At 45.4% G+C, this 16,402-nt stretch overlaps 1 protein-coding gene and 1 long non-coding RNA gene across 2 annotated transcripts; one reads left to right on the top strand and one right to left on the bottom strand.

Moving 5' to 3' along the window:
• Positions 1-540: 540 nt before the first annotated feature.
• Positions 541-1,235, top strand: LOC107303906. Its single transcript, XR_001549876.1, has 3 exons — positions 541-749; positions 834-892; positions 975-1,235. It is a non-coding gene; the product is annotated as an uncharacterized LOC107303906 (long non-coding RNA).
• A 2,769-nt stretch (positions 1,236-4,004) lies between these two features.
• Positions 4,005-5,648, bottom strand: LOC102706928 (cytochrome P450 CYP71D313-like). Its single transcript, XM_006651518.3, has 2 exons — positions 5,169-5,648; positions 4,005-4,831 (listed from the first exon to the last, which is right to left on the bottom strand). Exons 1-2 carry the CDS (start codon positions 5,541-5,543, stop codon positions 4,211-4,213), a joined length of 996 nt encoding a protein of 331 aa, XP_006651581.2. The 5' UTR covers positions 5,544-5,648; the 3' UTR covers positions 4,005-4,210.
• Between the last annotated feature and the right edge of the window lie 10,754 nt (positions 5,649-16,402).

The raw sequence follows: 16,402 nt of genomic DNA, 5'->3' as shown, positions 1-16,402 counted from the left end.
AGATTGAGGATCTTTTTTGATGCTACTGAGTCTTTCTCTGGTACCAAATATGCTAATGTAAACCTATTCTTTCCAAAGATTTGTGGTATTTATTTGGCTATTAGGAAATGGGGTGTTAGTCCAGATGACAATGTATAGAGAATGTTAAAATTGATGTCTGATAAATTTGAGAAGTATTGGAAAGATGTGCATATTCTTATGGCAATTGCTACTGTTTTAGACCCTAGATACAAGCTTCTTTTCTTGGCTCCCCTCTTTCAGAAAATTTATGGAGATGAAGAGGCAGCTATGGAAGTTAATGCAGTTAGAGAGAACTTGTATAAGTTGGTGGTGCAAATACCAAGATGTGGAGGGTGTTGCAACCTCACAAGGGGTAAATGGGGCTTCTAGCAGTGCTACCAATACAGCACCATCAGATGAGGTGTTTGATATCTTTGATCAGTATATGTCTGGTAGGGTTGTCTCTTCCTCACAGCTTCGCACTGAGTTGGACTTGTATTTGGATGAACAACCACTACCTAGGACACAAGACTTTGATATTATAAGTTGGTGGAAGTTTGGTGGGATTAGATACCCAACTCTTAGAAAGATTGCTCGAGACATTATGGCAATCCCTATTACAACTGTTGCATCCGAATCTACATTTAGTATTGCTGGGAGAGTCATTAGTCCATGCCGTAGTCTACTTACATCTCAACTTGTGGAGGCACTTATGTGTGTGCAAGCTTGGGGTCGTGCCGATATGATAGGTACCTTCCTTCTCAACTTGATTCTCAATTTGATTCTTCAAGTCATATTTCTTCAAGTCCTACTCATTTCTTCAATGCTTTTAGGTGAATTTCGTGACAAGATAAATGCATTGAGCACTGCTCTTGAGGATGAATTAGAATTGGTAATTGTTCTTTATGCATTTATTTGTTTGCAAGTTTTTACTTATTGGAGATAACTTGATGTGTGCTATATTATTTTTTCAGGAGGATGGACAGCCTACTGTTGTTCAAGTTTGAGTATTTTAGTGCCCCATTGACTCACTGTTCGATACTTTGATGCATGGGTTGATGCCTGCATGGCAATGTAATAGCCTAATAGGACTTAATTATGTGTTTGTATTATTGTGGGACTATCATTGTGTTTGTGTGATCTTGAACTATTGTGACTTGTAAGATGTGGGTGTGGGACTGTGAGCTTGTGAGTTACTGTTTTATTGAGTTGAACTTGTGATTTGTGATTTTAGATTTGTGAACACTATATTTGTGAATTGTGATTTGTGATGTGATATTGTCATGTAATATGTCATAGTGAGTTAGTGACCTTTTCTTGTATATTGAAGTTCTAGTTGTTTACATTTATACTTTTAGAATTATGACCATTTTTTGGGGTATATTGATATATAATCTTGTGTTGATTGTAGTGATATGTAAATGTTTTCGGGGAATTCGGGTCCCCGTTCGGGGGCAGGGGTAGTTTTTCCCCCAAAATGCAGTTCGGGGCCGGGGCCAGCTAGCATTCCCCGGCCCCTCCCCGCCCTGTTGCCAACCCTAGACGCGAGCGCTCTGGAGCTATAGTTTTTTGTTGGATGGATCCAGCGATAATTTTTTTCCTAAACATCGCATCAAATTTTTAGACACTTAAATAAAGTATTAAACATAGATGAAACAAAAAACTAATTACACAGTTATTGGAGAAATCATGAGACGAATCTTTTGAGCCTAATTAGTTCATGATTAGCCATAAGTGTTATAGTAACTCACATATGCTAATGACGGATTAATTAGGCTCAAAAGATTCGTCTCATGGTTTTCAGGTGAGCCGTGAAATTCGTTTTTTCATTCGTGTCCAAAAACGCTTTCCAACATCCGATCAAACGTCTGATGTGAAATTCAAAAATTTTATTTTCCCCAACTAAACACTCCCTAAGTACATATATATATATATATATAGCTGCATACATATACACCACACAAATGAACAAACGTCGGCCATAAATAACGCTTTCTTCTCCGGCCATGCCTGCCAGCCACGCATATATATATATATATATATATATATATATATATATATATATATATATATATATATATTACTCCCTCTGTCACTAAATATTTGACACTATTGACTTTTTAAACATATTTAACTTTTCGTCTTATTTAAAAAATTTACATAATTATTAATTATTTTTATATTATTTCATTTATTATTAAATATATTTTTATGTATATAGCTTTACATAATTTAAAAAAATTAAATTTGATAAATAGTTAAACGTGTATTAAAAAATTAGCGTCATCAAGACTGAGGCGGTATATGTCATGTCAGCGTCGCTGTATCTGTACTAACACCACAAAGTTGATAGCAACTAATAACTACATTCTTGCACGGGCTTAGTAGCCGGCGCAGAAAATGGAGCTGGAGATTAACATCGAGTTATGTATATACATACTCCAACTCTATTTCTGAGCCACTTCATCTGTTCACTGAAGAGTTCATCTTTAAAGCAATTATTACTATATTAAAGTATATATTAAAGTATGGTAAAATGAACGATAGGTATGTTGGAGTTCTAAAAACAAGAAAAAAAATAAAGGATATTCTAACTTTTTTTATCTCTGTATTGGTATGTATGTGATGGTTAAAAATAAATCCTTTAGATCAGAGTATCTCTGTCGCTAAATATTTTAGAAATGCAAATGTATAAAAAAAATTCTACAGATTTAGTACATAAATATTAATAAACAGACCTTGCACACTAATTTCACTAATTTCTCTTTTAAAAATGGCATAGTATGTGATTGAGCAAATAACGAACCTGCAGGGTCTTGCACCTAGCTTTAAAGGGGAGAATAAAATTTTCCACATGTCCGACAAACTAACAGATGTATGTCTAATATTTTATATAATACGAAATCTGAACAGATTCTCGGCTAAGAGATGCCACGTGACACTGCCCGCTGCACAGTTAATGGAGCTGTGGCTAGCGCTTGGGCCTGTCCTGGCAAGAAGAAAAAGAAAAGGAAGAATGAAAATATCACCTGGCTAGAACGGTTGTTTCCAAAAATGTTTTTTGTGTTTGTCGCTACATTAAAATACAGTAGCTCTATTTGAAATACTGTTCAATTAAAAGGTTCCACCTCCACGGTTGCATAAATTAATTCTTGTTGTTTGTTGTTATACCGATCTTCTGTAGCATGCATGGCACCCTAAAGCATATTCATATATATGGGGTGGCAAAAACATGTTTCTATAGGATCCAATTCCCTTGCAGCCAACCATCTTGAGATCGTCCTCGAAAAAAACGTCATTGCCCAGCTATCGTTGCCACCTCCGGACGTAGAGTTCTCGCCATGGACGCCTCATGCCATTGTGCTCATAGCCATCAGTTGCTGTATCAAGAGTCGTGGACGCTGGATCCACCGATATGATCACACGTCTCGTGCCGCTATCATCTACGCTCCACAGTGGAGAAAGGAGATAGCAGATGCATCACAACGATGAGGAGAAAGAAAAGCCTCTTGTGCACCATCCCCACTACCCACCTCTTCGATCTTTATATATCGAGAAAAATTAATATATGTTCTCACACTGCTTCTAAGGCCACCTGCCACTCTGCCTCCTGACATTTTTGTCTTCACCCATATTCATATTTCTGATTGCATGTTGCAGTAAATAATAAAAGTATTTGTGAAAAATACCCCTCTAGAAACTTTCCTAAAATAGTTAATACATGTAGAATTATATAATCTTCTTACCAAACTTCACAAAACTACATATACTTTGATTTTATTTTAATTCATTGCAGCTTAAATTCTCTTTGAATAATGAGCATCAAATAATCAATATTTAAGCATACCTAGCCCATAATATTTCATCGAATATCACTGGCTAATAAATAAGCCCAATAAACCTCCTTTATATGTAGGTAGGCCACGCCGCATGTTGTTTTAGTTCATTGTCCTAATTCGTGTCGGCACACATAGGTTTGCAAAAGGAACCACAATAGAGAGCAACAAATATTTGTTTATGGATACTATATCATACATCGACAGCACATATATTAAACATTTTATATTTCCTTATAGCTTAAAGCTAGTTCATTTAACAATACGCGAGGGTAGAGTATTTCATGACCGGACAGATTGCTCTTTCTATCTACAATTACATGGCAATATCTTGGGAAAACGATAAGCATCGTACAATCACATGATATACATTATCAATGTAAATATGGAATACGTGGGGTTGCGTGCAGCATGAGTTTTGCCTTCTTGCGTACAGTAATTCCAAGCACCTCGGTTATGTCCATCTCTTCGGACCTCTTCCCACCAGGAAGCCCCCAATCAAAGTGGTAGAGGAGGCTTGCAAGCATAAGCTCCATGCTGGTTAGCCCAAGTGTTATACCTGGACATATCCTTCTACCCGCACCAAAAGGGATGTATTGGAAGTTATTACCTATAAAATCAACAAGGTTAGTCATGAACCTCTCTGACTTAAAAACCTCGGCATCTTCCCAGTATATAGGATCTCTGGCTATAGCCCATGCGTTCACAAGCACTCTAGTTCCTTCATGAATGTCATAGCCCTTGATGTTGCATGGCTCACGGCATTCCCGGGGAAGAAGGAATGGTGCTGGCGCATGTAGACGAAGTGTCTCCCTTATCACCAGATGTAGGTAGCTTAGCTTGCCCATATCATCTCCAGTTAGCCTGTCTTGTCCCTTGAACATCTTTCTTAGCTCTACTTGGGCCTTTTCCATGACCGGTGGATTTTTCACTAGTTCTGACATTGCCCACTCAAGCGTCGTTGATGCTGTCTCGCTCCCAGCCGAAAAAATTTCCTGAGATTTGTAAGCAATTTGCAATTGTAAGTTTGTCATAGGATCCAATTGCAATTATAATACGGATAATGCTATTTGTATTATCGTCTATAGAAAAATCTTAACCATTAAGTTAGAGACCTACTATTGGTAAAAAAGATGTTATTGATATAATAATATAAATAAATCCAATTTACTGGAATAGAATAAATAAATGATTCCGATTAGTGGTAATATCAATAGCATAGTAAAAGTAATGTTTTGTATTTTCAGACTGATTCCGGTTAAGTTTGGTGGGTTTGTAGGCTGCTCAAGTTCAGAAAGGCTAATTTGTAAGCAGCAGGGATCGATGGGTTACCATGATGATGGTGGCAATCATGTCAGTGGAGAGTGGGAACTGCACGCCGCCGTTCTTCTGCAGTCTAAGCAGCACGCCGAGGAGGTCCTCCTCGCCGTCGCCGTCGCCGTCGCCGCCGTCCCCGGTGCCTGCAGCCGTACGCTCGCGGATGATGTCGTCCATGATGGCACGTACGCTCCGGTTGCACCTCTCGGTTTCCTGTAGCGCGCCGCTGAGCCAGCGCGCTAACCGCGACGACGGGTACAGGTCGGCCAGGTTAAACCCGCCGGTGAGCTTGACGGCGAGCTCGAGCTCATGGAGGAACTCATCCCGCCGCGCGCACCGGCCACCGATGGCGGAGCGCACGACGGAGTCGTTCACTATGCGGGACACCATATCGCCGATGGGGACGACGGCGCCGCCACCGCCACCGCCGCAGCCCGCGGCGCACTCGTCGGCGACGGCGCGGACGAGGCGGCCCGCCTCTGTTAAGCTAATTACCCAGTGCCATCGCCCAGATACTGCTCTACTTCCTCATTTCGCTCGTGGGCTCCCATACGTGGAGATCATGGCGTTTGTATCGCTCTGACGCATGCATGCAAGTTCATGCGGGAGCACGTAGTCTTTTCTTTCTGTTAGGGAGTACGTGCGCACGTCTGTCTTCGGCCGTGGGATGGCGCGGTCTTCTCGGGAGGCTGGCGAGGTACCGGGTTAGTAGGATCGCATGGAAACAGCTCGATCGTGGGATGGCACGGTTCGTTAGTGGGCTGTAGAAGTGTACTGTGTTTCCCTTTAAAATGGTTCAAGCAACCAACTGATAAAAGTTGCCAAGTTCAACAGCAACACAAAAAAAACTTGCTCTCGCGCACACTATCTTGATTGCAATTTCGTCGAACATTTAGGGAGTTCGCCGACAGTTGGTATCAGAGCCTGGTTGGCTCACTGGTGCCATGTCGCAGCGCACGCCGCCGCCGCGGCCATCGCGTACGCCACCACGCCAACTTACTCCGCCTCCGCGTCCGTCACAGTCACCTCCACCTCGCCCGTCAAATACACCGCCACGCCATCGCCGTGCAGAATCCCCACCGCACCGAGGGCGCGATCGCGGCGAGAGGCCGCCGGTCGGCCACCCACGCGTCGTCAGGGAGACGAGCGCCGCCGTCCACTACCCAGTCCTGACGAGGACTAACTACGAGGAATGGGCGCTCCTCATGACGGTTAACCTGCAGGCCCAGGGTCTCTGGCATGCCGTGGAGCCATTCGACGACGAAGGGATCGAGTACCACGACGACCGACTGGCGCTGGCCGCAATCCTGCGAGCGGTGCCGCCGGAGATGCTGCGATCCCTCTCCACCAAGCGCACGGCGCAGTCAGCGTGGGAGGCAATCAAGACAGTTCGCATCGGCACTCGACGCGTGCGAGAAGCGAACGAGCAGCTGCTGCGCCGGGAGTTCGCCGATGCAAAATTCAAGGACAGCGAAAGCGTCGAGGATTTCTCCGTCCGGCTCACCGGCATCGCCAACAGCATTCGCGGCCTCGGAGGTGACTTGCCTGAGGTTGATGTTGTCACTAAATTGTTGAACGTTGTGCCCCATCATCTTTCACAGATTGCCATGTCCATCGAGACGCTCTTGGACATTCGTGACTTGTCGATCGAAGAGGTCACGGGACGGCTGCGCTCGGTGGAACAGCGCAGGTCCAAATCCAAGGAGGTCGTCGACACCGGCGGAAATCTCCTGCTCACCGAAGAACAGTGGCTCGCACGGCTTAAGAGCCGAGAGCACGGCGGTGAGGGTAGCAGCGCTGCGTCTGGCGGGGCCGCTGCAAACGCGAAGAAGCGCGGGAACCGCGACCGCCGCAGGCGCTGGCGCGGCCAAGAACATCCCGGCGATAAGTGTCGCAGCTGCGGCAAAATGGGCCACTGGGCCAAGGATTGCCGCTCAAAGCCCAAGAAGGCGGAGGCCCATATCGCGGCGAAGGAGGAGGATGACGAGCCCACACTGCTCATGGCTCGGGCCTGCATCGTGCAAAGGCGTCGCCCACCAACCAAGCCGGCTCCCGCCATGGCGCTTGCGTCGATAGACGCAACGACAACCTCGCCCGTGTTCCTCCACGAGCCAAAGGTGCTTGCGCATCTCGACGGCGATCCCGACCCCCCCGACCTGTGGTACATGGACACCGGGGCCACTAATCACACGACCGGCATTCGCTCTGTCTTCACCGAGCTCGACACGGCGGTGTTTGGCACCGTCAAATTTGGCGATGGATCAGTCATCAAGATCGTCGGCTGCGGCACGATCCTCTTCACCTGCAAGAATGGCGAGCACCGCGGGTTGACCGGCGTCTACTACATCCCGCAGCTCACGGCGAATCTCATCAGCGTCGGGCAGCTAGATGAGAACGGCTGCGAATCCTTGGTGCGTGACGGCTTCATGCACGTCCGCGACCAAGAACGGCGATTGCTGGCCAAGATTCCCAGGTCGAGGAATCGCCTGTACTCGATCCGGCTCAGGGCAGCGCACCCCGTCTGTCTCTCAGCGCGCAGCTCGGACAAAGCATGGCGCTGGCATGCAAGGTATGGGCATTTGAGTTTCCAAACTTTGAGAAAATTGGTGCAGGGCGACATGGTGCGCGGCTTGCCACTGATCGACCATGTAGATCAGATGTGTGACAGCTGCCTGGCCGGTAAGCAACGTCGAAACCCGTTCCCGACAAGGGCCAAGCATTTCGCCGAGCAGCTTCTTGAGCTGGTCCACGGCGACCTCTACGGACCAATCTCGCCGGCCACTGCAGGCGGAAACTGCTACTTTCTTCTGCTGGTGGACGACATAAGCCGGTGCATGTGGCTCACCCTACTGGCGAGCAAAGATCAAGCGTCTGCAGCCATCAAGCGCTTCCAGGCCATGGCCGAACTGGAGTCTGAGTGCAAGCTCAAGGTGCTCAGGACAGACCGAGGTGGTGAATTCACGTCCATTGAGTTCGGCGCCTACTGCGCGGAGCGAGTTCAGCGTCAACTCACCGCGCCCTACTCCCCACAGCAAAATGGAGTGGTCGAGCGGCGGAACCAGACCGTGGTCGCCATGGCGCGATCCATGTTGAAGGCAAAGGGACTCCCAGCTCGTTTCTGGGGGCAGGCTGTCACGACGGCCGTCTTTCTCCTCAACCGTGCGCTGACGCGAGCATTATCGGGTAAAACCCCGTATGAAGCTTGGTACGGTGTCAAGCCTGCTGTCCACTTTCTATGCACGTTTGGGCGCGTGGCACATGTGAAGAACACCAAGCCAAACCTGAAGAAACTCGACGATCGGAGCTCGCCCATGATCTTCGTGGGCTACGAAGCTGGCTCCAAGGCGTATCGGGTGTTTGACCCGAGATCAAGGCGCGTTCACGTCACGCGGGATGCCGTCTTCGACGAAGGAGCGAGCTGGGACTGGGCCACCCGTGGTGGCGATGAGAACGCGGACGACGCTATCGACTTCACCATCGAATATACGGTGTCACCGACTGAGCTCGCCACACCGATCCAAGCACAAGGCGGCGATGCGTCTACAACAAGCTCGACGCCAAGCTCAAGGTCTGCGTCGACAACACCGACGAACGCACCTACACCGCCCAAGCCGCCGGCCACGCCCAACACAGCAGCTTCGGGCGCCACTGCACCAACAGCTGCATCACCTGAGTTCGTTTCGCCCCCGAGCAACCTCAGCGACGCCCTCGACGCCGTTCATGACGATGACGCCCCGGCACGGTACCGCACCCTCAACAATATTCTCGGGGAAGCTGCAACCCCGGGTCTTGCTCGCCGCGCACTGGAAGATGGCGAGTCTTCGTATCAGCTGAGGAGCCCAGGTCATTTCGTGACGCGGAACAACATGAAAGCTGGCGGCGAGCGATGATGGACGAGATGGAGTCCATCACTGAGAACAAGACTTGGGTCCTTGTTGATCCACCACAGTCGCAACGCCCGATCGGGTTGAAGTGGGTGTACAAAGTGAAGCGTGATGAGCGCGGCGCCATCGTCAAGTACAAGGCGCGTCTCGTCGCGAAGGGCTACGTTCAGCAAGCTGGCGTCGACTTTGAAGAAGTTTTTGCACCTGTGGCTCGCATGGAGTCCGTGCGACTCCTACTCGCCGTCGCGGCACACGCCGGGTGGAGCATCCATCACATGGACGTGAAAAGCGCTTTCCTGAATGGGAAGCTCGCCGAGGAGGTGTACGTGCAACAGCCGCCTGGCTTCGTCGTGGATGGACAGGAACACAAGGTGTATCGGCTTCATAAGGCATTGTACGGACTCTGGCAAGCACCAAGGGCCTGGAATGCGAAGCTCGATGACAGCCTGATATCGCTCGGCTTCCAGTGGAGCATCACCGAGCACGCCGTGTACACACGTGGCCAGGAGGGCGCGAAGCTGATCGTCGGCGTCTATGTGGATGATTTGATCATCACCGGGGCGAGTGAGACCAAGATTGGCGAGTTCAAGAAGGAAATGTGTAGCATCTTCAAGATGAGCGATCTTGGGCTCCTGTCCTACTACCTCGAGCTCGAAGTTAAGCAAGGTGAGACTGGGATCTCTCTCTGCCAGGCTGCATATGCTGGCAAGTTGCTTGACAAAGGGGGCATGGGGGACTGCAATTCCTGTGCTACACCGATGGAGACACGCTTGAAGCTAAGCAAGCAAAGCACAAGCCCGCTGGTGAATTCAACCAACTACCGCAGCATGATGGGCGGACTTCGCTACTTGGTGAACACGAGGCCAGACATTGCTTATGTTGTCGGCTACCTGAGCCGATTCATGGAGGAGCCCCATGAAGACCATCAAGCAACCGTGAAGCACATACTTCGGTATATTGCCGGAACTCGCCATCACGGCGTTCACTACAACAAGGGAACTGGGCGCCAGCCACTACTTCATGGGTTCTGTGACAGCGACATGGCCGGTGATCTGGATACGCGCAGAAGCACCAGCGGGGTTCTATTCTTCCTCGGATCCAGCCCTATCTCATGGCAGTCAGCAAAACAGAAGGTGGTCGCCCTTTCTTCTTGTGAAGCGGAGTACATCGCTGCCACGGCTGCTGCATGTCAAGGTGTATGGCTAGCTCGGCTTCTAGGTGATTTGCTCGACACGAAGCCTGGAGCACCGGAGATCAAGGTAGACAACAAGTCTGCCATCGCAATGACAAGAAAATTACCACCAGCGAAGGTGGATTGAGCAACAGCGACACGAGCCTATCAGCTCCCGCTCCCGCCACGAGATTGAGAGAGGATGATCGGTGTGGTGTGGCTATAGTATACTCGCTCCGTCCTTATAATAGTTTGATTATTGTTTTTGAGCATTTTTTTCATCTTTAAGTAGTCGTTTTGTCATTATGCTAGTTTGATTATGGTTCTTGAGCATTTTTTCTATCTTTAAGGAGGTACGTAGAACACAGTGGTACCTCACGTGCCTTCTCAAATATAGTATTACTTATTGTTCTTATTTAAAAAGCTCATTTGAGTAGTAATCATTTTATGATGATTCCATTTACTACTATATGAACCTTCAAGCATGACTTATAAATTTGCATACTTGGATATAAATTTAAATAATATGAAACGGTCAAATATATATATATATATAAGTCAACATTGTTAAACAAAAAACAATAGGTTTGTAATCTTTTGAAGGAATGTCTTCTCAGTTTTCCATATCGTTTAAATAGTTGTAAATATTTAAAAGAAAGATATATTCTGAATATACGGATAAATCAATATGTATAACCACAATTCAACTTCTATAAATTATAAATTACGAAGAATAAATTAAACTTTGATAATTTATCCATATGTTGAGTTATATTTGTTTTTTTTACTTTAACCTATAAAAAATAATTTGATCTTACAGAATATCTTTCCAGACTCCAGGGTTGAGTTTCCCGGTATCTGCTTCTGCTGTCGTCGTTGTCTATCCGTCCGAACGGGAGCGTTTTTGTCGTAAGCACGTAACGTGACGTCACATGGTAGTCCACAACATCCCATTAATGGAAAATATTGGCAATTAATTAACGTGTGGCACTTGGTCCTCTACGTAGACCCTAAATCTGAATCCCACCGAACTAACTGTTTGAATACATTATCACTTTGTTTTCTTAAATTTTATTTTGAGGACTATGCTTTGACCCAACGACAACAAAAACAACATCATCTGTCCTATAATGCTTGCCTTTTAAGTTTATTTAGTATATTAAGGATTAAGAAAAAATAATATAATTCCCATTATTAAATAGGGAACTACTATTATATTATTATATGGTATCCTATCTCAGAAGCCGATAATTCCTATGATGTATAAAAAATAATACCCCACCGGTATCAGATATGATACGTGACCGGTGATGGTAACAGGATGGTATCTGCTGACTACTTCGTACCAATTAATACTAGGATGTTATTAGCTAATATCCTATCGATAGCAACGGATACCAAAATGGTCCGGACAAAACACGTCGGTACTAAGATGATACTCTAAAATATATATGTTAAGTAATAGATTGAGCGGTTACTAGTAATGGAAAATCGTCCCGTCGTCACCAAGAGAACGGGAAATGCATCATATTCTAGCATTTTCAATATTTATAATGTAAGAATTTTAGCAATACAAATATATAACTAATATAGTATATGCAAATGCAATTTGTCACCTGTATGCGTGTCTTGGCCTCTTGGGCGGTACATGAAAGGACCTCTAGGAGACGCACACGTAGGGTTACGGAGCAATCACGAGATCTCTCTTGACAAGACCACGCAACGCGTATGCTGTTAAAAACGTTATAGCATGTGCTAGCATTTCCGTATTAAATATTGTATATTTGGGATTGAGCGGGTGGTTGGAGGTCTAATTGGGAGAAATTTAATCTAGATGTGATTAATGTGATAAGCGATACTCTAAGAAGGTAATTTTTCAATAAATTTTGAATTATAGACATACAAGTATTTAGGATGGATCTAGTATAAATTTAGGGTTTTGCTGGTAGAAGAATTTTGACATTTGATCTAGAGTACTACTATCCGTAGATAAAATATTCTAGCAATAGTGTATCTGACAGTATAAATATATATGATCCATTACATTAGAAAAAATAAGTGGTCTATAGATTAGTTATACAGTCAGTAGAGTGAGTGTCGTAAAACACCTAATATAGTTAAGGCTATTTATCATATATCTAACATTAAAATATCATGCTCAAAAAACATTAAAATGTCATAAAACTACTGATTTAAGGTAATTTCATAAAAATAGAAACTTAGTGGTGAATTACATGAAAAAAACTACATATTTAGAGTTTAGGTGCAGCACTACCTATTTTTAAAATGTAAAGGTTGTAGTTTTAGTAGGATACAGTAAATACTAAACCTATAAATTGGATAAAATATCGTGCTAATTTGGGAGACAAATATTTAAATCCGTTCTTTTATGATAATTTGAACCAAAATTCAGTAGTTTTACAAAATTTACACAATTTATTTGAAGATTCCTGAGTAAACGGAAAACAACAGTACGGTCAACTGGAAGTCGACCCGCGTGTATTTTGACCGAGAAAGCTTCGATTGGGCTCGTGGAATTAATTCTTGATCTTGATTGACGACTAAGCGGAGGATTGTTTCGTTCCGTAAACCAATGAATGTTTGAATATAAAATAGGGCTTTTAAAAGCATAGGTTCAATATGATCAAGGTTGAAGTGTCACTTGCCTTGGACCTTGCAAAAACTCAGTGATAACTTTAAAGTAAAGTGACACGTCGGTAGAATCAGAATCTACAGGACAAACAAGACAAACAAATACAAACAGGCTACAAGACTACTGAAACAGAACAATAGTATTTTTAATATATTCTTGACAAAATTATTGATCCACTGCAATTTGAATGGGCTTAAACGAACTTTTGATTAATTAGTTATTTTTAGAAGGTATGTTATTTTCTTGATTAACCTGCAGAAAAACGGGTTAACGACTTTTAACGGCAACCTAGACGAAATCGGGAAACGTCCGAGAAAAACAAGATTGGTACGATGAACTCGTTAACGGGAAAGCTGAAAAACACAAAAACACAGAACAAAACATGAATTCACACAATAGGACAGAAACATGCACAAATCAGGGATTCGAAAAACGAATGCACAAATCAGAGATTCGCACGATGAATCAGTACCAAAACATGTGTCGTGAACGTATAGCCAAAACAACGACATGGTTAGCGATAGGAATAACGATACGATTAACCATCCGTTAAACTGAAATTTAACGACTCGCTAAACCGGAAAACTTAACTAACTTTAACGTAAAATCAATCTATGTTACGAAACGGAAATTCACACGGCAGATTAATCTCACGTTAACTAGACTCACTAGGAAAAACTAAACGATTTAACCATCTAGGAATTGAGATGGATTCGCAAGGAAAAATGTTGAGAACCATGGGAACGGGCAGCGGTGGCGGTGGCGGCGTGGCTACGGTCGTGGCAGGAGGCAGCGGGGCTGCTGGCGGCGGCAGTGCTGGGCGGCGGCGACAGGGGTGTGCAAATGGCAGCGGCTCGGCCTAGGGCTGCACGGCCAGCGGCAGCAAGCGGCGGCGCAGGCAGGGGGTGGTGGCTGCAGGCTAGCGCGCAGGGCTGGCGCAGGCGTACGGCATTGGGGCGCAGGGGAAAAACAAAGGAAAGGTGGGAACTTCTATTTATACTACCTTCGTTCGGTCCCGAAATAAGAAATAAGATCGTTTTTAGTTTTTTAATATGTTTTGACTCTTCATCTTTTTTAATTTTTTTGCGTAATATTTTTATTCTTACTAGATGATAAAATATAAATAGTACTTTATACGTGACTAATTTTTTTAAGTTTCTTATAAATTTTTCAAATAAAACGAATGGTCAAACGTTGGACACGTAAAAATAAAAAATAAGGTTATTATGGAACGGAGGTAGTAGGTCTTAGAGATAAAATCCTAGTACAAATCCATCCTCTATAAGAAGGAAAGGGATAAAGTCTTTGAAGAGATAAAAGATAGAGTCCTAATGAAATAGGAATTGCACGGGACGTGGGGAGGCAGAGGTGGGGGATTTTGGATTCGACCGTGGGGGGAAGGGGCGCAAGAGGTAGGGGAGCAAGGTGGGCCTATGAAACGCGAATTCGGCCTCGAAACAAAGTCCTACGGCTAAGAAAAGAAAATGGACGAATGGGTTGCAGATTAAACTTTGAATAATTTTTATTTGGTGAATTTTTAGTATGATTCTTGTTAAATTTAACTTTACGTCCAGTTATTTGAATTCAAACTGACAAAATACGAAAACACGTATTTGCAACCTTTGGATTAAATTAATTAAATAATTTCTTTTGGTTTATTTACTCCAGGCTAAACCCACACGGTTTCATGTAATTTAATTTAAGGAAACGATTTTTAGGCTTAGGGTAAAACTCAGGGTGTGACACCCGCCCACCTGCGTGCATGCTTTATGTTGTCGCCCGCTCATTGCTGCGTGCTCCATGCACCACCTGCTCTGTGCCGTCATCATCTGCCTATGTCGGTTCCTGCCTACTCCGCTCTAAGGGCATGCATTGTGCGATGAGCTGGCCAGTGGCTTTATCAGGCCATGTCGGAGATTCCCCTCTAGCTAGGACCGAATCGTGCCTCCACCAAGCTCCCTGTGCCCTATGCCTCGTCAGACTTTTGTTAGAGGACACGGTGCCCCTCCCGCGAGAGCACGGCGTGAGGTGGGGGAAGAAAGCCTTAGATCCAAACATGCCGGAGGAGTGGACGGCGATACCAGTGGGGAGAGAGAGGTAAGGCTGGAAACGATCAGCTCGACTCGTGAAAGCTCAATCATGAAGAGGCTTGGCTTCGCTCGGCTCATTTGAAAGCTTGAGCCTGCTCGAGCTGGCTTGTTCTGCCGGTGTCCTGGTGGCGGCCTGGCGGGTGGCGACGTCTTGGACTCCTGGTGGCGGGTTGGCAGCGGAAGGAATGAGGGCAAGGAGGCGTCGGCCACGGTGGGTGCGCCGACGGTGCAGGCCAGGGAGGTGTCCCCAGGTCGTGCGGTCGTGCCGAGCCGTCGCTGCCGACCTGGTCGTGGACGAGGACAACGATGTCTCGCTTCCTAGCATCCACTCCTCCTTGGTGCGTGTGACTGTGTGAGCCTATGAGATGCGCCAAGGCAACAGCAAGGAGTTAGGGTTTACAATTACATGGGCTAGTAATGGGCCAAGTGGCCCAAGTCATAATTTTTAACGGCTTGACAAGCTGAACGAGCGGCTTGCGAGCCGGCTCGAGCTCTGCTCGATTTGAAACCGAGCCACGAAAGCAGCTTGGGCTCAGCACGTTTAGTGTCACACCCTGAGTTTACCCAAGCCAAGAATTAATTAAATAATATATTAAAAATAATTTGTTAATTAAAGTTCAGGAGAAAACCCTGTGTATAAATTAATTTAATTTAATTGGAAGCTTTTCAGACATTCTAAAATTTCCCAAAAGCATTTTAAATTATTAACAGGATTTATATTTGAATTGCAGTCAATAAAATTTGGTCAAACAAACTTAATAAAAATCGACAGAATTGGAGGCAATTTCTTTTTTTTCCTCCTTCCTTTTTCTTTTCTTTTCCCCTCGTTTCTTCCTCCCTTTTTTCCTTTTCTTTTTCTCTTTTCCTTTTTTCCCTCCTGGCCGAACTCCCCTCTGCCCCTTTCCCCTTTGCACGATCTCCCCTCCCCTGTTTGTGCGATCCTCCCCTCCAGCCTGGTTCGATCTCCCTCTCCCCCCTGGAGCGATCTCTCCACCCCAACTCCCTCCCTGCCACGTGCGATCCTCCCCCTGCCCCTAGGATTGCACATCTCTCCCTCTCCCCCCTTGTGCACCACCTCCAGCCCACCCTCACAGCCGTGCAGCCCCACCACCTCCTCATGGTAAATCAATTTCAAGCAATTAGTACTCCAATCTTTATCCCTTTGAAACATTATCTATTCCCTTTTTATAGGAGATGGATAACTAGATTTATCTCTATCTCCCCCTATAAATACCCTCCTACACCCTTGTCTCTTTTCCCCGTCTCCCTCTCCTGTGCACCTCCTGTCCAGCAGTAGTGCAGCCGTCCACCGGTTTCCTTCCCCAATCTTCAGGTTCGCATATATTTTATTCTTGCGAATCAATCTAAATTCATCTACCGTTTAATTATTTAGGTTTACTAGCCAAACAGCGAGGAACAACAGCAATCCGTCGCTGATCTCTCCACCAAAT

This window comes from Oryza brachyantha, chromosome 3 (genome assembly GCF_000231095.2).
Source record: "Oryza brachyantha chromosome 3, ObraRS2, whole genome shotgun sequence".
Taxonomy (NCBI): Eukaryota; Viridiplantae; Streptophyta; class Magnoliopsida; order Poales; family Poaceae; genus Oryza; species Oryza brachyantha.
Note: the sequence above shows the minus strand (reverse complement) of the source record. Positions and strands in the feature narration are given on the sequence as shown.

Excerpts from the sequence above, each read along its gene's own strand:
- LOC102706928 (XM_006651518.3), bottom strand. The coding sequence starts at position 5,543 with ATGGTGTCCCGCATAGTGAACGACTCCGTCGTGCGCTCCGCCATCGGT. Across the intron at positions 4,832-5,168 it reads TGATTGCCACCATCATCATG|GAAATTTTTTCGGCTGGGAG; the intron begins GTAACCCATCGA and ends TACAAATCTCAG.